The sequence below is a fragment of the Hemitrygon akajei genome, chromosome 15 (assembly GCF_048418815.1).
Source record: "Hemitrygon akajei chromosome 15, sHemAka1.3, whole genome shotgun sequence".
NCBI lineage: Eukaryota > Metazoa > Chordata > Chondrichthyes > Myliobatiformes > Dasyatidae > Hemitrygon > Hemitrygon akajei.
The window spans coordinates 10,964,072-10,989,362 of NC_133138.1; the positions used below are offsets into that span (position 1 = coordinate 10,964,072).

At 39.8% G+C, this 25,291-nt stretch overlaps 1 protein-coding gene across 13 annotated transcripts in view; it reads right to left on the minus strand.

Annotated features, from left to right (window-relative positions):
• Positions 1-25,291, minus strand: part of LOC140739160 (rap guanine nucleotide exchange factor 6-like) — a 374,285-nt gene that overhangs the window by 166,946 nt on the left and 182,048 nt on the right. For 2 of the 13 annotated variants that reach the window (XM_073067174.1, XM_073067173.1), the window contains exon 1: positions 6,009-6,502. The exons of 10 other annotated variants lie outside the window; for them this stretch is intronic. In XM_073067174.1, coding sequence (XP_072923275.1) covers positions 6,009-6,062 — 54 coding nt within the window. In that variant the 5' untranslated portion in view covers positions 6,063-6,502. Of the gene's footprint in view, positions 1-6,008; positions 6,504-25,291 lie in introns of those variants that run through there. One more of the 13 variants, XM_073067172.1, reaches the window with a different exon arrangement.

Below are 25,291 nucleotides of genomic sequence, written 5' to 3' on the forward strand. Positions count from 1 at the left end.
GGCTACTTTTGTGATCTGCCGATGACTTCAAAAAAACTCATCATGGATGAACAGAATATTTCCAGAGGAAATTGAAATGTTGTCAACATTTAGATGTTCACAGGGAGGTAATGAAAACAAGAATACAACAGTACGTGAAATTAAATGGCAGCTCATGTGGAATGTAATCATCCTGAAACTTAGTTTGCATGTGTGTTGTAATTTCAATGCTATTCTAGGTTGTGCATTAGAAATTCCAATGACACATTTTAAATCATTAATTCACAAGTTTTTAAAGATGAAACACAGGCAAGTATTTCTCCATTACATAGATCTTGTTTAAATTTTGCCAGCTCCAACAGATTGTTAATTATGGTATAACAATTTTCCCCAGTGATACTTTAATTCATTCACAGGGAATTGGTGTGATATTTGAAATTATAGAGTGCACGGCACACAAGCTACTTTATCTTACATCTTTCCAGTGAACTGTCCCTTCATGATATTCTGGTTCTCTAACACCATCAGTATCTCCTCTTCCCATGGCACAGTTCCATGCAGTTTTAGAAAGTGCATTGTCTCCTTTTAGATTGTCATTTCCAAACAATTTTCAGGTGAAATCACGCAAAAATGTTCTACTTTTCAACTTGTGTACAACATTGCCTGCACACAGTGCATTCTCTCATAAAGTTTGGAGATAAAACTCAATACCATAACCATACCATAGAACATCACCTCTCTGTACAGTTCTTATTTTAGTTTTTTTTATCCAACACCCACTCTGATCTCTCTATGCTCAGCTTCCTATGCTTTTCCACCGATGCTCAGTTTATGCCTGAGAAACAAACTCTTATATTTGAAGTAGGCAGACCACAGTTTTCAACCATTAACACCAGCTTTAACCAGTTGAGGTGATATGAGGATTCCCATAATCATCTCTAGGGCCACTTACTGATCCATAGAACACACAACAGGACAGCACAGGTCTTTTGGCTCACAATGTTGTGCTAAACTAATTATATTAGTAGTCAAATACCCAATTAAACCTTTCTACCTATATAACACTATATTCTTCCAGTTCCTGCATGCTCATTTGCTCTTCTAAGAGCCTCTAGGATGTTTCTATTACTTATGGCTTCACCACCACCCCTGGCACACTGCATGCTCCAGCACTCTGTGCAAAAAAAGACTTGCCCTACACATTTCCTTTGAAGTTAACACCCTCTCATCTTAAATGCATGCTCTCTGGTATTAGACTCTTTAACTTGAGGAAAAAGATACTGTTCAGCCTACTCTGTCAAAGCCTCCTAATCTTGTAGACCTCTAGTAGATCTCCCCTCAGCCTTTGCCACTCCAAAAAAAAGCAATCCAAGTTAGCCCAATGGCTCCTTATAGCAAACACCTCTAATCAAAGCAGCTTCCCGATAAACCTCTTCTATACCCTCAAAGCCTTCACATTCTTCCCAAAATGGGGCAACCAGAACTGAATGTAGTACTCAAGATGCAGCTAACTATAGTTCTATGAATCTGCAATAACACCTCCCAACACTTAAACTCAGTTCCACAACTAATAAAGGCAAACATCCTATTTGTCTTTGCTACCACTCTATTAACCTGTGTAACTACTTCAGGCAGCTATGGACTTGGGCTGCAACATTATTAAGGTTCTTTCCATTAATGGTGTACTATCCCTTTACATCTGATCTCCCAAAGTGCACAACTTCACACTTGGCTGGGTTAAACTCCATTTTTTTTAAGAGATACAGTGCAGAATAGGCCGTTCAAATTACACCGCCCAGCAACGCTGACATTGGATTTCCCATGGGGATGAATAAAGTATCTATCTATCTATCTATCTAACCCTAACACAATCACGGGGCAATTTACAATGATGGGTCTTTGGACTCTGGGAGGAAACTGGAGTACCCAAGAAAACCCACACATTCCAAGGGGAAGACATACAAACTGCTTACCGAGAACGCTGGGACTGAACTCCGAACAGCGATACCCTAAGCTGTAATAGCCTCTCATAACCATCATGCTACTGTGTCACCCATGTGCCATTACTCTGCCCACATCTGCAACTGATACATATGCAGCTTTATCCTTTGGCAGTCTCCTACATTATCAACCACACCACCAATATTTGCAAGTCTCAGTAGAGTTTTCTGTGGAACACCACTAGTCGCAGAACTAGGCAGAATAAGTCACTTCAACTACTACCCATTCTTGTAAGGCCAAGCCAATGCTGCACTGAAATAGCAAATTCGCTGTGGATCCTATCCATCTTGATCTACTGGATGAGCCTCAAACACCTTATTAAAATCTATGTAGACAACATCCACAACTCTACCTTCATCAATCACCTTCATTTTCCCTCTCGAAGAACTCAATCAAATTAACAAGACACAACTTAGCTTGCACAAAGCCATGCTGGCTCTCTCTATTAGGCCATAGTGTTCAAAATGCACATAAACCTATCCTTAGTAATCCTCTCTAATAACTTCCCTACCACTGATATGAGCCTCTCTGGTCTAAGACTGCACGATTATCCCCATTTCTCTTCTTGAATAATAGAACATCAGCCTCTAGTCAAACCTCCGAGACTTCACTTGTAACTAAAGAGGACATGAAGATAATGGTCAAGGTCCCAGTAATATCTTCCCTTGCCTCTCTCAAAAAACTGGGATTTATTCCATCAAGCTCAGAGGACTTATCCACCTTAATGCTCTTTTGAGACCCAACACTAGCCTCTTTTTCTCAAAATACCTTGGCAGAAACTGTTCCCTCTAAGCTGTGTGGATGCCCGGCCATGGAGTAACTGAAGTATTCCCACACACATAGCTTTTGTTGCCTTCTTTAGAATGTTAATATAATTTTGAAATCAATTAATATAATTGTGAAATACCCTGTAATTATGTGTTAATGAATATAATCTAACCTTTACTATGAAACATCTTAAAAGTTCAATGTACTTACATTGTCAGTGTTTCAAGTAGCAACACTGTTACAACTTGTAACAATAAACACAGAATGGAACTCAACAGCTCATTATTAATAAACCACCAGCCCGCTAAACACTGACACTGTTTAGTCAAAACATTTTACTTTTGCCATTGCGCCTGTAAGTTGCTTTGACTGCCTGACATCAGTTATTTGTGTTGTGAGTTGTGATTTGTGTTTGGTTGATATGTATATTACGAAAAAAAAACATGTTGCAGAGTTATGAGGCATGTACAAATTTCCTGCTCAGAGCAATGATTGGTCTGTGCAGATATATATATATATATATATATATATATATATATACATACATACACAGACACACACACACACACACAAAAGAAGAAGAAATGCTGCTGGTGAAAAAGCATTCTCCACATTTATCTCCCTATCCTCCATGTCCTTCTCTTTGGTAAATACTGATGCAAAGTACTCATTCAGGACCTCAACTACGTCCTCCATCATCCCTCTTTTATCCTTGGGAAGTCTTACCCACTCCTGAGTGATCCCCTTGCTCTTGATGTATTAATAGAATGCCTTGGAATTCTCTTTAACCGTATTGCCAAGGACTTTTCACGGCACCTCCTAGCTTTCCTAATTCCTTCTTGAGTTCTTTTCTAGATTCTTTATAATCCTCACAAGCCCTGTTTGTTTTAGCTTCCTAAACCTTATTTTCCTTCTTGACTAAACTCACCACCTCTTCACATCCAAGATTCTCTTGCCTTGTTATCCTTGCCCTTTTTGTCTTATTGGAATATAGCTATCCTGTACTTTGTGCAGCTAGTCTTTATACACCCTCCACATATGAGATGTGGACTTTCTCCAAACCAGCTGTTCCAATTAACTCTTCTGCCTAATACTCTCATAATTTGTCCTGTTCCAATATAGTATTCTTCTGCTATTTTCCATGCTTATCCTTTTCTTAAAACTTAAGGAGTTGTAATTACTGTTCCCAACTGTTGTCCCAATGATAGCTCAGTCACCTGGCCAGGTTCATTACCCTACACCAGATCCAGTATAGTTCCTCTACTTGTTGGTATATTTACAAGTCGATTTAAGAAAACCTCCTGGGTGCACTTCTTGCCTCATCTAAACCTCCTGCACTAAGGAGGTCCCACTCTATATTAGGGAACTACACAAACCTGTTGGTTTTACATCTTAATCTGCCAACATATTTCTTTCTCCATGTCCCAGTAGCTATTGGGGGGGGGGGGGGTTATAATTAGTATAACTCTATCAGAGGGATTGCACCATTTTTGAGTTCTATATAGAGTCAGTGGGTGAGCCCTCCATTATGGCCCCCGAGGGCATCTGTGATATTCCATCCCATCTCGCCCCCATTACCTCCTATCTTTCTAAAATCTAGAACCCTTATCCCTCATTACTACACCCCTTTGCATTGTGCTGCAACTCTTTTTTCTTAAATCATTTATCATTCCTCAATTCCATCCATTTAGGCACCTTCTCTTTTGTTCTTTTCTGCCCCAACTCTACCCACAACTTCTCTGCATCTGACAATAATTTCTAAATCTGATGAAAAGGCATTGACTTTAAATGTCATCTAGTTTTTCATTCCAGACATTGCCGAGACGGTTGATTATTTCCAACATTTGCTTGTATTTTCTATGTATGGTTTTCATAAGTTTGACATTTGCTTTATGCACTGTGTAATTGCTTTTAAAACATTAATTGGCATACCTTCACTCTCAAAGACTTTTCTTGTGAAGTAATTCATGAGTTTGGCACAAATAGACACAAATCAGAACCAAAGACAGAGAGGTTTGTGTTGTTTTTTTAAACATTCCTAAACAAGGGTAGAGCTCTAGACCAAAAGACAAAGGAGCAAAATCAGGGCCTTCAGCCCATCGAGTCTGCTCCACATTCAGGAAGCTGGTCCTTATTTATACACAGTCTGCACTACACATGACAGCTATCTGACAACTGAGTTTTATTTCTATACACGATGGATATTGTGCCAAAGCATAAATTAGAAGCTTATCATCTTGACAGCTGCAAATCTCAAATGCTATATGCTTTTCATTACTTGCAATTAACTGCTAAGATGCATTCATCACTAGATTCAAAGTTAACTTTACCTGCATCAACAATTAATTTTCAAACATAATTAATTCGGGTTCCTAATATGATGAGCAGATAAACAGAGGAACAAATTGGCTACAGACACAAGCAGCAATTAAAAATAATGTGGGTGGTGAGAGAAGCAAAGTACATGAGTAGCACACAGCTCAGTACATTAAAAAATATTTCTAATTGGAATTGAGTGCAGAGAGAATTAGTGTGTGAATATACTACTGCAAACTTAACTACTGATCACAACATTTTATTGGGTAAGACTCCACAGATCCAAATCAAATCCATAATAAAATCATGTTGTTAATTTCAGGCAGCCTCCTTTTAAGCTGCAAATTTTATGTTCTAGTCTTGAAGTGCAAGGATGATACACACTACAAACTTAAATGGTTTGAACAAAAAATTGATCCAGAAACCACACAAGCAAGCAGCAAAGCTTAAGAGCCAACATGAATTCTAAGAGTATTACGTATACCTGCAAAAAAAATGTTTAAACTAATTTTCTATAATAGTTGACAGAGTAAAATGGGGAAACAGTTTTTAAAAAGGTAACAAGCTAACTAGTCACAGCTTCATTTCAAAAACAGCAATAAAACCAGCCAGTAAATTTTTCATTGGATTCTAGGTATCTTTCTTTCTAGCAGAACTCTTAAAAATCAGGAATGATGTAAATGAGCATGGAAACACATCTAACCAACAACTGCTTGCAACTGACAGGGCATCACTGCTGGCCTCCCTTCAGCTTAGCTAACTAGATTTTAGTAATTAATCTAACAGTAAACCAGCATTGACATATTATTACTCAATTACAACAGAATAACAAATCTCACAGGTAACAAAAGATATCACCAACACAGCATGCAAAAGACATAAAATTCAAAATTAACTTCCTTGCAAAAGATAATACTCGGTGGTAAACAAACAACTGTGCTTACTTTGGAGGACCAAGGCTGCAAGCAGTTGGCATAGCAACGTACAAGGAAAGCCATTTCCAGGATAATGAAAACAAGTTTCCTTTTGTGAGTAGAAGGGAGGAGGAAAAAGAGGAAAAGCAGAGATTTTGGAAAAGAGCAAGGAGGAAGTCACTTCTGGAAATGCGAGCCCATTGTAGTTGAGGTAGCCGAATATCCAGGCTGACTTTATGAACCTGCTAGTACAAAGATACTGCAGAACACCACTGGAGGATGTGCAAGCTACTTTAGTATTTCTTGGTGCTTTAATGCAGCAGCAAAATGTCACAAATAATCCAACCCCCGTTTTCCAGCGCGAACTTCTGCATTCCGTAGTGCAAATGATACGCTGTGGATCTTCAGCTAGAATAAAATCACATGACACAGAACCATTTCCTATCGAGTATCTTTGCTTGTTTCCTCAGCAGGTCCCTCAGGAAAAGTAGTTATTGATTGGATGCTTCACAGCAAGATGAAATATCTAATACCAGGCAAGGAAAAAAAGGTGGGAGGAGAATACAGCTACAGCAATGACATCATCTCCAAGAGGCCTCATTGGAAACTGCAGCAGATCAATCAGCTCAGCCATCGGAAGCTGCAGACACAATGGTTATCAGAATCAATGTAAATAGAGCTTCAGAAAATTATATATAGTAGAAAAAAGGAAAAATCTGCTCACATCAGATTAGTAACAGTGCTAATTTATGAACAAAAAAGCACAAGCAAATTAGATCTGTTTTTTAAAAAAAAATACTTGTAATAATACTCCCTAATGGCACAGACAATAGATGATTTACTGTGGCTATCAAATTATGCCGTGCAAAATTGTGTATCCATGCTGCTTTCTGCCATAAAAACCAGTTAACAAACATTGAGCACTGAGCCGTATTTCAAAAAAAATCTGAATATCTAAATTCCAAAAAGTCTTTATATAGATAAATATATGCTTCCAAGTTCAAAGTTAACAGTGAAAATATGAATCTAAACAGATCAATCAATAAAAAGAACAATTCCTGCAAAACACTAGTCAAACAGATTCACACAGCAGCAGTCACACTTTCTATCCATGCTCTATTGGATAGTTAATAAGGTTAGTTTGTTTTTAAACATTAACATTTCATTCCTTTTGTTCCTATGGATTTTGCTGAGTAGAGTTTTTCCTCCGTTCTGTAACTATGAATGTATTCTACATTTTCCAATGTAATTTTTGTGCAGAGCCTACTCAGCTATCAATTAGCTTGCATAATGAAGGGATGTATTATTTATCAGAATTCTGTAACAAAGATTCTGCCAGGCTAAATCTAAATAAAGTACTGCACATATTAATATACCTCCTTCTAAGAAATGCACAAAACACTATGCAAATGTCCATTAACAAATTTCTTTCTGGTCATCTGCTTTCAGATGCCATACTCAAAGCTAAATAATGGACACTAAATTTTATTTCCTGTCAGTTGCCCTCAAGTGAGATGACATCATCCTTTTCCTCAATACACCAATCAAACATCAGCAAATCCAGATCTCTGGAGTATTTACCAGGAGATTGTATATGTTGCACTGCAGCCTGACACTAGCAATGTAATAAAAAATAACAGCTCATTTTGGAATAATACTTCACCTATTTTCTAACCTCGGAATAAACTGTAATTTAAATCGTAACCCCTGCTCTTATACTTTGTATGTAAGTACTTTACCAGTTACAGTATAGATCCTGCATTTTAATTTAACTCTTCAAGTAAACTGGAATTCAAGTAAAATGATAGTGCAGTGATAGCTAAGCTATCATCATTGGATTCAATTCCTGTTGCTGCCTAAAAGGACTTTGTATGTTTTCACAGTGACCATGTGAGTTTCCTTGGATGTACTGGTTTCTTCCCACATTCCAAAGATGTACAGTTCAGCCTAGGGCCCATGGGTCTAACAAGAGAGGACAGCCAAGAGTTTGCAGTGGAATCTAAGCCACTAGATTTGGAAGTTCTAAGCTTTACATTTCTACCCCTGAAAGTGCCACAAGGAAAACAGTTCATGGAGAATTTATCACTCCCAAAAAACCAAGAGACAAATATGCGCACCTCACTTTTCTTCCAAGCTAAACAGAACAAAGGCTTTTGACATGAGTCTTCATTAGTCAGGACAGTGAGTATAAAAGGTGGAAGGTCACAGTGCAGATGTACAAGATAGCGATGAGGCTACATTGGGAATATTACATTCAGTTTGTATATAGAACATTACAGCATAGTACAGGCCCGTCAGCACGCAATGTTGTGCCAACCTTTTAACTTACTATAAGATCAATCTAACCTTCCCCCTCACAGGGTCTTCCTACTATAGTAAAAATTTTGTTAAACTAGAAAGTGTACAGAAAAGATCTGCAAGTATGTTGCAGGACTTGAGGGATTGAATTATAGGGAGAGCTTGGACAGGCTAGTACTTTCTCCTGGTAGGTAGGAAGCTAAAAGGATAAACACAAGAGATTCTGCAGATGCTGGAAACCCAGAGCAGCACACAAAATGCTGGAGCAATTCAGCAGGTCAGGCAATATCTAAGGAAATTAATAAACTGTCAATATTTCGGTCTAAGACCCTTCTTCAGGGCTGGAAAAGGGGCAAGACACCAGGATAAAAAGGTAGGGGGAGGGGAAGCAGGACTAGCTAGAAAACCATGGACCAACATGTCAGAACAGGAATGGAGATATCAATTTAAGATGTTGGTCTCTGGGAAATTCTACTTTTGGCAGATGGGACAGAGGTGCTCAACAGTCAAGCCCAAATTTACGTCGGGTCTCACCAATGTAGAGCAGGTCGCATTGGGAGCACTGGATACAATAGATGATCCAACAGATTCCCAGGTGAAGTGCTGCCCCACCTAGAAGGACTGTTTGGGGCCCTGAATTGAACTAAGGGAAGAGGTGAATGGGCAGATGTAGCACTTCTGTCTCTTGCAGGGACATGTGCCAGAAGGGAGATTAGTGGGAAGAGACAAATGGACAACGGAATCATGAAGAGACAAATTCTGCAGAAAGCGGAGAGTAGGGGGTGAGGTAAATCTATGTTTGGCGGTAGGATCCCGTTGAAGATGGCAGAAGATGCAGAGAATGATGTGTTGGTTGCGAAGGCTCATGGAGTGGTAGGTGAGGACAAGAGAAACTATCACTGTGAAAGTGATAGGAAGATGGGAGAACACAGATGTCTGGGAAATGGAGGAGAAGCAGGTGAGGGCAACATCAATGGTGGAAGTAGGGAAACCCCATTTTTTTGTAGAAGGAGAACATCTCTGATGTTCTGGAAAGGAAAGCCTTATCTTGGGAAAAGATGCAGTGGAGACAAAGGAACTGCAAAACAGGAATAGCATTTTTATAGGAGACATGGTGCAAAGGTGTATAGTCAGTGTAACTGAGGGAATCAGTAGGTTTAAGAATAATGTCAGTAGACAGTTTATCTCTAGAAATGGAGACAGAGATGGAGAAAGGGGAGAGAGGCTTCACCTATTAATCTTGTAGCTAGTTCTCCTTCCCCTCCACTCCCCTGCCGCCTTTGTACTCTGGCGTCGTCTCTCATCCTTTCCAGTCCCAAAGAAGTGTCTGGCCCAAAACGTCAATTGTTTGTTCATTTCCATTGAAACTGCTTGACCTGCTGAGTTTCTCCAACATTTAGTGTGTGCTCTAAGGAAACTAGAAGGTGATCTTTGTACAAAATCACAAAGGGCTTAACTAGGGTGAATAAGTGCAGTCCTTTTCCCAGGGCTGGAGAAATCAAGAACTACAGGGCATAAGTTTAAAGTGTGAGAGGGGTAAGATTTAACAGGAACTGGAGGGTCAACTTTATTTATTCATTCATTCATTCATACATACACATAGGCATATATAGAGGATGGTCAGTATGTAAAATGAGGTGCCAGAGGAAGTGTTGAAGAAGGTACAATAACTACATTTAAAAGACAGTTGGGCAGATATAGGGATGGGAAAAGTTTAGAAGGTTATGGGCCAAATGCTGGCAAATGGGACTAGCTTGGATGGACATCCTGCTTGGCATGGTCCAGATTGGCTGACATGCCCATTTCCATGCTATATGATGTGGTAACTCTACATAACTGCAACCTAAAGATCTCATCACTTTGAACCGTCTTTAGCCCTGTGTGCCTATCTGGAATGGTGGCTACTATGCCAAATGTTTCAGGGCAAGTTAACTGCCAAAAATGACCAAGCGCAGCATGTTTATCACTTGGCTTCATGTATAGAAAATACGCACTCAAGTTCCTGGTGAGTAAAGGGGGCTAAGGAAAGAACAATCGCGGGTTTAGCAGTATGAACAATAGATCTGTTTATGATAAAAGCAATAACCTTGCAACAGGATCAACACTGATCAATATTTATCATAATTCCATAACACAAATTTTCATTTTATCACATTCAACTGTAACATAACCTCATAAGTATCATGAGAAATTAATATTTACAGTGACATGTCCATCTTATAAGTGGAAACATATAAGTTACAGTGCCAATGTAATTTTATCGAGATTTGGTCTTCAAAGGGGCAGCTAAATATTGAAGCTGTACTATTCCTTTGCTTTGGTAGTATACATGAAATTTTGTAAAAGTGCAGCATTTCTGGTGGTGAAATGCTAGAGAAAACAACAGTTCAGGATACCAGCATGTGAACAATAAAATAACTATAGTTTCTACCATTTCTCATTAAACATATACATTAATAAAATCTGAAAACATTATACTATAATGAGATGATGGCCTACATAATGCAAGAAAGAATAAATTCAAAACAATAGTCACAGAAAAGTTTTGATGATGCTATCAATTAACTGATTAGGAAAGAATATACTATTTTTGACTTTATTTTAAAAGCGTTTGAAAATAACTCCCACATAAATAATTTAGTCTTCTAATAGGTTTTTTTGCACAAACATCAATATTGTTCTCTGAAGCAACTGCCTGCAATGGTCATTGGAAAGCCAGATGTAATTGTAAACCTAACCTTACTAAAGCCAATATTAAATTGTTTCCCTGGGATTCAGAAATCCTGATTGCAATTCTTGGGAAATCTCTTAAACTAGCAACACCCAAAAATGTCTGCTTATCTTTTTTATTATTATGTAAAGTCAAAGCAGGCAGAGCTCTCATTATTTGTGAAATTCAGGAATTCCTGTCCGAAAATATACTCCACCCATTCCCTTGCCTTTTGAACACAGCTTTGCCTTACTTCCCCAGCAGCAAAATATAATTTAGCCTTCAGGCCCAGTGGTCCTAAGTGTTCTCCTTCAAGGGCTCACCAACATATCATGAACAGGCCCAATTATAAGCATCAGTGAAATTTGCAGCACAGCATATAATGAGAATATGATATTCCCCTGAAGAGGGAGCACAGTTGTCATCACAACCAAGATGATGTAATTTCTTAAAATAGAATCAGCAACTCATGAATAACAATAATGAGAAGACAAAATGAAAATCGCAGCCATTTTTGCAGATCCATATGTAAATCATTCATCAATTTGCTTTTAAATGTACGAAAGGAGGTTGAAGTTCTATGCTAATTGCAATTAGGAATGGAAAGGTTAAGCAATGGAGCACACTTTTGGTTTGTTGCTGCTCTTGCAACAAACTGAATACTATCAGCACCATTTCCATCCTTCTAATGACAGACTTAAATTTGACTGCCCATAGCCTGAACACACTGACCACTTGCTGAGCTTAGATTCAATAAACCTCTACCATCTAGGTCCACCTGAATTGTAACACAGTGAAAACTATCTGCTCCCAAAATCTTCAAATGTGACAATGTTATCTCCAAAATTAATAAATTTGAATGAATCTGGAAAACTATTACCTTATTTATTTACCTTGTAACATCCTTCAGTCCTCCAACAAGCCTGGAGTACTTTAAAACACTAGGATTAACCTTTCAACATTACTTGGGCAATCTAGGGCACAAGTTCTAGAATGCTCTGCCCATTCCAGCTATCTCACTTCTTCTTTATGTCCTTCACTACCTTGTTCAATGCTTATAGACACTGAATGTCTTTTTAGAGTCAGTTTCAAATATTCGTATGCTTCTGTAAAGTGGCAAATCATTCATGACACATTTTTCCATTGGTTTTTGGCAAAGGTCTCCAATTTAAAGCCTAGGCAAATAACAAAATTTTTGCTACAGAAAGGGCAAAAATAGGTTAGCTCCCAGTCCTCAACCAATGCTATTTTAAGATTTACAGGAGGTAAGAAGGAAATCTTTCTTTCTCCATCTGCACTATAATACAAATAACAGAAGTCTCCAGTCACTTCACATCTGACTTGCACAGAAAGGTTCTAAAACTAAAATATATAGTGCAGATATTTTACTAAAACATACAAGATAATTTAATAATTAATTCAGCAGATCACAGTGCTTTAAAAATAAAGATTAAAAAGACCAAATGTACTTAATGTAATTTTAACTCAAAATGAACCATAAAGGGTTTGAATCACAAACAAGAGAAAATCTGCAGGTGCTGGAAATCCAAGCAACACACACAAAATGCTGGAGGAACTCAGCAGGCCAGGCAACATCTAGGAAAAGAGTACAGTTGGCATTTTGGCCCAAAACGTCAACTCCTTTCCTAGATGCTGCCTGGCCTGCTGAGTTCCTCTAGCATTTTGTGTGTGTTGCATAAAGGTTTTGAGTTATAAATCAAACAAAATAATAATACTGATAATTTTCGGTAAGGCTGCTTGACTAATCAGTCTACGAATTTGTGTTTTAATTAATCTACCAATAAATGTTACTCAGTTTATCAGTCTAACCTAACAGATTTTAAAATAAGACACTGAACTAAGTCGACAAAAAATGGAAATTATTGCATATAGTTGTCACCCACCAACCAAAAGGTTTGACTGGGCATTTCAATTCAATGAATTTACAGGAAATAGAGTTTCACTGGCAAGATGAACACTTATTATATATCTCTGTTGGCCTTCAGAAAATGGTGTTTTGCCAACTTCTTGTTCAAGATACACTGCTAATAGTTCTGAAATTTAGACCCAGAGATGATGAAGGTTCTGTTTCCATGTCAGGGAAGTACAAAGAGAAGATGGAACTATTATGTGATTGCAGCTCAATCTAGTAAGAGGTCATGGGTTGGGAGGTGGTACAAAATGTTTCTGACCTGAGCATTATACAGAATCACAAATGTAGCAGTGGCAAGCACTCAATTGCACAAGAGGAAAGGCTGACATGGTTTCTGAAAAGATTGCTTTCAATTTGCAAATATTGCAACAATTCTTTTCTTCATAAAATGGTTCTTGTCAGACACCACAGGAAACTTCAAACCGCAGACATGTCACCATTCTATGCGACAGTGCAAAATGCTGCAAATACAAAATTATAACATGTGTCTGGAAAAGATAAGACAGTGCAGATTTTGCATTTTGCTTCCGGTTGTTTTATTGCCCTAGTTACATGATTAACCACAAGAATATGAAACAGCAGCAACTACAAAAATCATCCAAACTATAAAGCAGTAAAACTCATCTATGTGAAAGCTACAGAATTTCCAGAAACAATTCAGGTGATGGTCTGGCAGTTCTGTACAACAGGCACCATGGAATCTGGTGATAAAATGAGATGGCATGAGGAAGGTCATCCTATTTTGCAGAAAAAATAAAAAGAATAACTCCAATAAACGTAATAAATCAACCTTTACTTTGCATGGTATCCATTTTAGAAAACATCCTAAAATTGTTCCATAAGCCATTTGGCTAGATCAAAATGCAAAGGTACATCTGCTAAATAGTCACCCATAGTGGCTATCCATGGCCTAAGTGCTTACACATTAAGTTGAATTTAGTTTTAATTCAACTTTGAGTTACTGAAGATACAAAGAAAATGTCTCAAAATTAGAGTGATCACCTGCACAGCTCAATAATTACTAACAATCAGTACTAAGAATGGAAAGGAGTAATTAAAACTACATAAAATAAGAGCTGATATATAGCTGAAGCCAAAAACATCAGGAGTTTATTTCACATTGAAGCTGAAGATAAGTGCCTGTTAGGTCACTTTCTCAACATGACCTATGACCACATCTCTTTTTTAATGTTGGTTACTGTTTTGATGGTCTGCATGTAATGTTTCAACTCCCCACAGTATCCTTAGTAACGACGGATCAGGAGACTTAGCGTCCTAGTAGTTTGATCCACTCCAAGTCACAGGAACAGAAACAATAAATTTTGGTGAAACCACTGACTCAGAATAGAAAACCATACGAACTTTGGGTCCAAGCAAATCCAAATCTTTTCATTTTGACTGTAATATCATTCAGCACAGGTGCTTAGCCCTCTGCTCTATTCGCTTTACACTTGTGACTGTGTGGTTAAGCACAACTCCAATGCCATATTCAAGTTTGCTAACAACACCGCTATCATAAGCTGAATCAAAGGTGATGATGAATCAGCATATGTGGAGGATGGTTAACAATTTGACTGAGTGGAGCCACAACAACAACAACCTTTTACTCAATGTCTGCAAGACCAAGGAGCTGATTATTGACTTTAGGAGGAGGAAATAAGAGGTCCATGAGCCAGTCCTGACTGGAGGATCAGAGCAACTTTAAATTTCTAGGTGTTATTATTTTGGAGGACCTGTCCTGCGCCCAGCAAATAAGTGCATTATGAAGAAAGCACGGCATTGGCTCTATTTCCTTAGGAATTTGCTAAGATTCAGAATGACATCCAAAACTTTTGACAAACTTCTATAGGTGTGTGGTTGTGCATATACCTGGTATGACAACACCAATGCCCCTGAATGGAAAATCCTACAAAAAGCACTGGATATGGCTCAGTCCATCGCAGATAAAACCCTTGCAACCACTGAACACATCTACATGAAGGATTGTCGCATGAAAGCAGTATCCATCACCAGGGACCCCCCTCCACCCAGGTCATGCTCTCTTCTCAGTGCTGCCATCAGAAGAATACAGGAACCTCAAGACTCACACCACCTGGTTTAGGAACAGTTATTACCCCTTAACCATCAGGCTCTTGGACATAAGGGATAACTTCACTTGCCCCATCAGTGAAATGTTTCCATAACCAACGGACTCACTTTCAAGTCCTATTGAGTCCTAACATCTTATGTTCTAGATGTTTATCGCTTATTTTTTATTACTATAATTTCTTTCTTTTTGTATTTGCAGTTTGTTGTCTTTTGCACACACCCAACTTGGTGTGGACATTCATTGATCTTATTATGAATTTAGTGAATATGCCCACAAGAAAATGAATCTCAGGGTTACATATGGTGACATACAGTATATGTACTTTGATAATAAATTTACTTCAAACTTTGAATATGTCCACTAATACAAATTAGGGATGTAATAATAGCATCAACCAAACTTTAAAGCGCCCTTCAATGTTAGTTTGAGGAGAAGTAAAGAATAAAGCCTAAGAGTGGATTGATAAAAAAGTGCTAGCAAATCTTCCACAGCATCTTTAAATTTTTAGCAATGCAGATATATTCCAAGTTGTCTGATTTGATCATACTTATTTAACCCATGCTGCATTTATACCACTACTAGAACCTATTAAGCTACTGATATATTTTATTTTGTACAAGCCAGATGTTTCTTATTTAATGCTCCTCTGCTGGGATATTTTCTTTGAAAATGAAGCTTTTCTAATTGCAATATAAAGAGAAATTAACAGCAATTTCTAAATCAAAATAAAATCCTGTAACAGTCATTGTCCTCAAATTACTGTTCCAATTAATACTTAATTTATCACAAATTATTCGCCATAACCTAGATGAAAAAGATCAATTGATTAAATTAATTAAGCTTATGTCAATATTGATCCTCTATATTTAAAAACAGAACACACAGGAAATATTGAGTTCAGTTATGCAGGAGGCAAATTTCAGGTCAATTTCCATCACTACATGAAGGAATAACCTACTTCATTTTCACCAATACAATCAGGTGAAACCATTGAACTGTACAGTTATAGTATTACCTACAAGAATAATATAGAATTTTGATCCAAACATCAACCAAACAGTGTAATAGAATAGGTGACCTTTTACAACTAGGAACCATTAAGAAACTCCAGACAGAATGAATGGAAATCAAAAGGAAAGCACTCCATTTGTTGCAGGCGAAACAAAAACAATTATCCCAGACAATATTTTAGTACTCTCAGCCTTCAACTGGCTTATCACTGACCCTGCCACAATTACCTCAGGTGTTGGTATATGCATGCGTAACAGAAGGGGTGGAGTGTAGGGAAAGTAATGAGTGCAAACTTACAATGACAGTTAATTAAATGGTCCATACTTGTCTACAGGACAATATTCAAACATGGAATGATAACTGATCCATAAATCAAATTTTAACCATTGACACTTCCTCCGAATTAACATCCTGCCATAGAGCATATATTTGATTTGACCTGCAACTTGAATACTATGTTATGGCAGGAGGATCAGAAACTGGGTACTCCATGGTGAATGACTCAGCCCCTCATTATCTTTACACAGCCTCCAAAGTATGACAAAATATGAAAATAACCACTCTGCAGTTCCAATACTGACAAACAGGGAGCATAACACTTGATTAACAAAATATCTACCAGCTAATATTACCTCCCCCATCATATTTGCAGTGTCTCATCTACAAGGATTCATAATCATTTGTATCAGGACAGCAAAACACACTGCCTTCAATAATCACCTGATGCTTAATTATGATGGGCTTCCCCATCCTGTTCCTTGGGCAACCATTTCTGCTGGTCATCTTTCAAAGAAAACAATGGCTATTAAATACACTAATCATATTATCAATAATTAGGCATTTCAGCTGTGTTCCATAATTTATTGGGAGGTGTACACTTTTATACTTGGCAGGATGGGGTGGGAAAGGGAGAGGGGTGGAAGGGCAGTGGCAGGGGCAGGGTATTCCTTGTTGAGGAAATGACAAAAAAAGAGTCTGGAAAAATCTCATGAAGAGTCAATGAAGAGGGGATGGGGGTAGACAATTGGACTGCCCTAGTGAAAAGAGGGGTTTAAAAGTGGGAGTGCCAAGTGGAGAAAGTGAGGAAGAGGAAGGGGTCTGATAAAAAGAGTGGAGAAGAACAAACAAGTGGAAATACTGAAGTTGCATGTGGTAGATAAAGGTGTCCTTAGACCATAAGACATAGGAACAGAATTGGGCCATTCAGTGCATCGAGTCTGTTCCACCATTCCATCCTGGCTGAGCCCAGATCCCACTCAACCCCATACACCTGCCTTCTCGCTATATCCTTTGATGTCCTGACAGGTCAGAAAATTATCAGCTTCTGCCTTAAGTATACCCAATGGACTTTGCCTCCACCACAGTCTGTGGAACAGCATTCCACAGATTCACTACTCTCTGGCTTAAAAAAACTCCTCCTTACCTCCATTCTAAAAGGTCACCCTTCAACTTTGAGGCCATGCCTGGATACCCCACCATAGAAAGCATCCTCTCCAGATCTACCTTATCTAGTCCTTTCAACATTCAGTAGGTTTCAATGAGAAACCTGTCCCTCTCCCTTTCCCACCCCATCCTGCCAAGTATAAAAGTGTACACCTCCGACTAAATTACTGAACACAGCTGAAATGTCTAATTATTGATAATACGATTAGTGTATTGATAGTAGATGATCAGCCATGATCTCAGAATGGCGGTGCAGGCTCGAAAGGCCAAATGGTCTACTTCTGCACCTATTGTCTATTGAGATCCCCCAGCATTCTTCTAAATTCCAGTCAGTACAAGCCCAAAGCTGACAAACACTCCTCATATGTTAACCCCTTCATTCCTGGAAGCATCCTTGTGAACCCCCTCTGGACTCTACTATCTGAGATAAGGGGCTCAAAACTGTTGACAATCCTCCAAGTGTGGCCTGACTAATCTCTTATAAAGGCTCAGTGTTATCTTTTTGCTTTTATAGTCTATTCTCCTTGAAATAAGTGCCAACATTGCACTTGCCTTCTTTACCACGGACTCAAATTGTAAATTACCTTCTAGGAGTCTTGCACGAGGACTCCCAAGTGCCTCTGCACGTCTGATGTCTGAACCTTCTCCCCATTTAGATAATAGTCTGCACTATTGTTACTTTTACCAGAATGCATTATCATACATTTCCCAACACAGTTTTCCATCTGTTGCTTTTTTGCCCATTCTGCCAATTTTTCAAAGTCCTTCTGCAAACACATTGCTTCCTCAGCACTACCAGCACTCAGTCAGGACTGAGTTAGGGAACTGGAGATGCAGCTCAATGACCTTCGCCTAGTCAGGGAGAGCGAGGAGGTGTTAGAGAGGAGTTATAGGCAGGTGGTCACACCAGGGCCAAGGGAGACAGACAAGTGGGTTACAGTCAGGAGGGGGAATGGAATGTGTCAGGTACCAGAGAGTACCCCTGTAGCTGTACCCCTTGACAATATGTACTCCTTTTTGAGTACTGTTGGGGGGGGGAGAGGAGAACAGCTTACCTGGGGGAAACGGCAGTGGCCAGGCCTCTGGCACAGAGTCTGGCCCTGTGGCTCAGAAGTGTAGGGAAGCGAAGATGAAGGCAGTAGTGATAGAGGACTCTATAGTTAGTTGGTCAAACAGGCGTTTCTGTGGATGCAGGAAGGAAACTCAGATGATAGTTTGCCTCCCAGGTGCCAGGCTCCAGGATGTTTCAGATCTCATTCAAGATATCCTGCAGTGGGAGGGAGAACAGCCAAAGGTCATGGTACGTATTGGTACCAATGACATAGGTAGGAAAAGGGAAGAGGTCCTTAAAAAAAGACTACAGGGAGTTAGGAAGGAAGTTGAGAAGCAGGACCGCAAAGGTAATAGGAATAGAATGAAGTGGAGGATAAATGCGTGGCTGAGGGATTGGAGCAAGGGCAGGGATTCACATTTCTGGATCATTGGGACCTCTTTTGAGGCAGGTGTGACCCGCACAAAAGGGACAGGTTGCACTTGAATCCCAGGGGGACCAATATCCTGGCGGGGAGATTTGCTAAGGCTACTGGGGAGAGTCTAAACTAGAATTGCTGGGGGGTGGGAACCAAACTGAAGAAACTGGGGAAGAGGAGGTTAGCTCACAGATAGAGCAAGCTTGTAGAAATTGCGAGAGGGAGGATAGGCAAGTGATAGAGAAGGGACGCGCTCAGACTAGAGGCTTGAGATGTGTTTATTTTAATGAAAGGAGTGTTGTGAACAAAGCGGATGAGCTTAGAGCGTGGATCAGTACTTGGAGATATGATGTGGTGGCATTACAGAGACCTGGATGGCTCAGGGACAGGATTGGTTACTTCAAGTGCTGTGTTTTAGATGTTTCAGAAAGGACAGGGAGGAAGACAAAAGAGGTGGGAGCATGGCACTGTTGATCAGAGATAGTGTCATGGCTGCAGAAAAGGTGGACGCCATGGAGGGGTTGTCTAGGGAGTCTGTGGGTGAAGGTTAGGAACAGGAAGGGTCAATAACTTTACAGGGTGTTTTTTATAGGCCGTCCAATAGTAACAGGGATATCAAGGAGCAGAATGGGAAACAGATCCTGGAAAGGTGTAATAATAACAGAGTTGTCGTAATGGGAGATTTTAATTTCCCAAGTATGGATTGTCATCTCTCTAGAGCAAGGGGTTTAGATGGGGTGGAGTTTGTTATGTGTGTTCTGGAAGGTTTCTTGACACAGAATGTAGATAAGCCTATAAGAGGAGGGGCTGTAATTGATTGGTATTGGGAAATGAACCTGGTCAGGTGTCAGATTTCTCAGTGGGAGAGCATTTTGGAGATAGTGATCATAATTCTATCTCCTTTACAATAGCATTGAAGAGAGATAGGAACAGACAAATTAGAGAAGTGTTTAATTGGAGTAAGGGGAATTATGAGGCTATTAGGCAGGAAATTGGAGGCTTAAATTGGAAACAGGTGTTCTCAGGGAAAAGTACGAAAGAAATGTGGCAAATATTCAAGGGATATTTGTGTAGAGTTCTGTATAGGTATATTCCAAAGACACAGGGAAGTATGGTAGGGTAAAGGAGCCGTGGTGTACAAAGGCTGTAATAAATCCAGTCAAGAAAAGAAAAGCTTACAAAAGGTTCAGAGAGCTAGGTAAAGTTAGAGAACTAGAAGAGTATAAGGCTACTAGGAAGGAGCTTAAGAAGGAAATTAGGAGAGCCAGAAGGGGCCATGAGAAGGCCTTGGCGGGCAGAATTACGGAAAACTCCAAGGCATTCTACAAGTATGTGAAGAACAAGAGGATAAGACGTTAAAGAATAGGACCTATCAAGTGTGACAGTGGGAAATTGTGTATGGAACCAGAGGAAATAGCAGAGGTGCTTAATGAATATATTACCTCAGTATTCACTATGGAAAAGGATCGATCTTAGTGATTGTAGTAATGACTTGCAGCAGACTGAAAAGCTTCAGCATGTAGATATTAAGAAAGAGGATGTGCTAGAGCTTTTGGAAACCATCAACTTGGATAAGTCACCAGGACTGAACAAAATGTAACCTAGGTTACTGTGGGAGGCGAGGGAGTAGATTGCTGAGCCCCTGGGGATGATCTTTGCATCATCAATGGGGACGGGAGAGGTTTTGGAAGATTAGAGGGTTGCAGATGTTGTTCCTTTCTTCAAGAAAGGGAGTAGAGATAGCCCAGAAAACTATACACCAGTGAGTCTTACCTCAGTGGTTGGTAAGTTGATGGAGAAGATCCTGAGAGGCAGGATTTATAAACATTTGGAGAGGTATAATATGATTAGGAGTAGTCAACATGGCTTTGTCAAGGGCAGGTCTTGCCTGATTGAATTTTTTGAGGATGTGTCTAAACACATTGATGAAGGAACAGCAGTAGATGTAGATGGATTTCAGCAAGGCATTTGATAAGGTACCCCATGCAAGGCTTATTGAGAAAGTAAGGAGGCATGGGATCCAAGGGGACATTGCTTTGTGGATCCAGAACTGCATGGAGGTCAGTCACCAGTGGTGTGCCTCAGGGATCTGTTCTGGGACCCTTACTCTTTCTGATTTTTATAAATGACCTAGATAAGGAAGTGGAGGGATGAGTTAGTAAGTTTGCTGATGACACAAAGGTTGGAGGTGTTGTGGATTGTGTGGAGGGCTGCACAGCAGGACATTGATAGGATGCAAAACTGGGCTGAGAAGTGGCAGATGGAGTTCAACCCAGATTAGTGTAAAGTGGTTCATTTTGGTAGGTCAAATATGATGGCAGAATATAGTATTAATAGTAAGACTCTTGGCAGTGTGAAAGATCAGAGGGATCTTGGGGTCTGAGTCCATAGGATGCTCAGAGCAGCTGCACAGGTTGACTCTGTGGTTAAGAAGGCATACAGTGTATTGGCCTCCATTAATCGTGGAATTGAATTTAGGAGCCGAGAGGTAATGTTGCAGCTATATAGGACCTTGATCAGATCCCACTTGGAGTACTGAGCTCAGTTCTGGTCGCCTCACTACAGGAAGGATGTGGAAGCCATAGAAAGGGTGCAGAGGAGATTTACAAGGATGTTACCTGGATTGGGGAGCATGCTTTATGAGAATAGGTTGAGTGAACTCAGCTTTTTCTCCTTGGAGAGAAGGTGACTTGATAGAGGTGTACAAGATCATGAGAGGCACTGATCATGTGGATAGTCAGAGGCTTTTTCCCAGGGCTGAAATGGCTAGCACGAGAGGGCATAGTTTTAAGGTGCCTGGAAATAGGTACAGAGAAGATGTCAGGGGTAAGTTTTTACTCAGAGAGTGGTGACTGTGTGGAATGGGCTGCTGGAGATGGTGGTGGAGGCGGAAACGATAGGGTCTTTTAAGAGACTCCTGGATGGATACATGGGATTTAGAAAAATAGAGGGCTATGGGTAAGCCTAAGTAGTTCTAAGGTAAGGACATGTTCGGCACAGCTTTGTGGGCCGAAGAGCCTGTATTGTGCTGTAGGTTTTCTATGCTTCTATGTTACCAACCCCTCCAACTATCTTCATAACATCCTCAAACTTTGCCACAAAGACATCAATTCCATTATCTGACAAACAATGTGAAAAGTAGCCGTCCCAATATTGAACCCGAGGAGCACCACTAGTCACTGGCAGCCAACCAGAAAATGCCCCGGGAACACTCCAGGAGATGGGTTATAGTGTATCCCAGATTCTTGGCCATCCTGTTGCTGTCGGATGGATGGTATGCTTTGTGAACTGGACTCCTTGCAGCCTTTGTGAAACTCATCAGAAAGCTTGATACAATCCAGCTTGGATCACAATCTAAGTTTTAATTACTGCTGATCATCACAGTGCGTTGCAAAATCTTACCAGGGACTCCTTAAATTTACCCAAGAAGATCATAGTTGGGAGCTTAACATCCAAGGATACACATGGTATCAAAAGGATAGACAGGAAGGCAGAGGGAGTGGGGTGGCTCTGTTCGTAAAAATGAAATCAAGTTCTTAGAAAGAGGAGACACAGGATCAGAAGATATAGAATCCTTGTCCGCAGAATTAAGAAACTGCAAGGATAAAAAGACTCTGATGGAAAATATATAAAAAGGTCCCCAAACAGATAGTAATGGGGGATTTCAGTATGCAGGTAGAATGGGAAAATCAGGTTGGTGTTGGATCCCGAGAGGAGGAATTTGTAGAATGCTTACTGCTCTGTTCTGCGCTGAACTAAGGGTCAGTGGCTGAACTCTCTTTGTGGACTTAAGTTCTGAATGTCATTGGTTTACTTATATTGTTTGCGTGATTTGTTTCTTTTTCCTCTGCACACTGGGTGTTTGACAGTCGTTTTTTATAAATGGGTTCTTTTGGGGTTGTTTATTTTGTAGCTGCCTGTTAGGAGATGAATCTTCTAGGTTGTATAATGTATACATACTTTGATAATAAATGTACTTTGGATTTTGAGGAGGCAGGAGAATGGGTTGAGAGGGATAATAAATCAGCCATGATGGAATGGTGGAACAGACTCGATGGGCCAAGTGGCTTAATTCTACCCCTATTGTCTTATGGAAGATAAAAGGCTGTCAAGGTCATGTAGATAAAGAAGAACACATGTGCTTTCATAACGTCTGGAGCATAATATACTCTCAGTGGCCAGCGAGGGGCACCCAATATAGGAGCCCCTCAGGGCTGCTTACTGAGTCGACTCTTTTACTCCCTGTACACCCATGACTGTACAGCTCCAATCTGCTAATTAAATTTGCCGACAACACTACATCAATTGGCCATATCTCAAACAATAACGAGGTGGCCTACAGGAAGAAGTCATTTCTCTGACACTATGGTGTCAAGAAAACACCTCTCCCTCAATGGCGCTAAAATAAAGGAGCTGGTTGTGGATTACAGGAGGAATGGAGATGGGCTAACCCCTAATGACATCAATGGATCTGGGGTTGAGAGAGTAAACAGCTTCAGGTTCCTCGGAATCCACATCACCGAGGACCTCACGTAGTCTGTACACACCAGCTGTGTGGTGAAAAAGGCACAACAGCGCCTCTTTCACCTCAAGCGGTTGAGGAAGTTTGGTATGGGCCCTCAAAATCCTAAAAACTTTCTGCAGGGGCACAATTGAGAACATCCTGACTGGCCGCATCACTGCCTGGTATGGGAACTGTATCTCCCTTAATCAAAGGACTCTGCAGAGAGTTGTGCGGACAGCCCATCGCATCTGTAGTTGTGAACTTTCCATGATTTAGGACATTTACAAGGACAAGTGTGTAAAAAGGGTCCAAAGGATCATTGGGGACCCAAACCATCCCAACCATAATCTACTCCAGCTGCTACCATCGAGGAAGCAGTAACGCAACATAAAAACCAACAGGCTCCGGGGACAGCTTCTTCCATCAGGCCATCAGACTGATGAACTCACACTGATTTGAGTGTACTCTATATTACACTGACTGTTCTATTTACTATATGTTATTATAAATTACTATGATTGCACATTGCACAATTAGACAGAGACATAACCTAAAGATTTTTACTCCTCATGTATGTAAAGGATGTAAAGATTCAATTCCATTCAATTCAATATTGGTGAATTTATGGAATTTATTACCACAGGCAGCTGTGGAGGCCTGGTCATTACTTAAGGCAGAGCTTGATCAATTCTTGATTATACACAGCATCAAAGGTTACAGGGAGAAAGCTGGGGACTGGGACAGAGGAGGGGAAAAAAGGATCGAATGGCAGAACAGACTTGATGGGCCAAATAACCTAATTCAGCTCCTATGTCTTATGGTTTTATTAGGTACAGATATGGAGCTTGGTGTGGTTTTCTAACGTTATAAGCACTTCCACTTCAAGGTTTAATGTACTGTACATTCAGAGATGCTCTTCTGCACACTACTGTAGTAAAGTGTGCTTACTGATGTTGCTACAAGGTACACCACTGAAGTACCTTTTTGACTCACTGGATGCTTATCTTGATAGATACCTTTTAAAAAAAGCAGCTTTTTTTTAAACCCTCCTGTAAGTTTGAACCAGTCTGGCCGTTCTCTACAGACCTCTCTCATTAACAAGAAGTTGTCACCCATACGACTGCCGCTCACTGAGTGTTTTTAATATTTTTATACAGAATTCTCTGCAAACTCTAGACCGTTGTGCTCGAAAATCCCAGGAGATTAGCAGTTTTTGAGATACTGAAACCACCCTGTCTGACATCAACAGTCACTCTATATCGAAGTCACTTAGATCACATTTCTTACCTATTGTGATCTTTGCTGTGAACAACAACTGAACCTCTTGACCATGCCTGTATGTTATTATTCATTGAATTGCTGTCCCATGATTGGCTGATTAGATATTTGCATTAATAAGCAGGTGTACAGTTGTATCTAATAAAGAGGCCACTGAGTGAATGCCTCAATCATTTATTTCATTTGCTATTTGTAAAACTCTGCTCAGCACAAAATCATTTCTAAAGTATCCACTGGCTGTAAACAAAAAATATTTGTGGACACAGAAGATGGCTGAACTGTGCAAATCTTTAAAAAAAAATCTTTGAAGGTGCATTACTATCCTGAAGTGTACTTTCTTCCCTGGTATGGTCCATGAAATCTCTACAATTACTTAAACCAGGCAAAGGCTGCTAAAACAGTATTCCTCTTTGCTGTTAAGGTTCAGTGTATTTGGGAAAGGGCTTTGGTGAAAACAAATGTCCATGAAAAATTGGCATATGCAAGAGTTCCCACAAATCAGAGATTCAGACCATGCCTTCCATTTCAAAGGTGCAATGCACCAGCTGATTATCCACCTTTTTATTCTGATTGGTCAA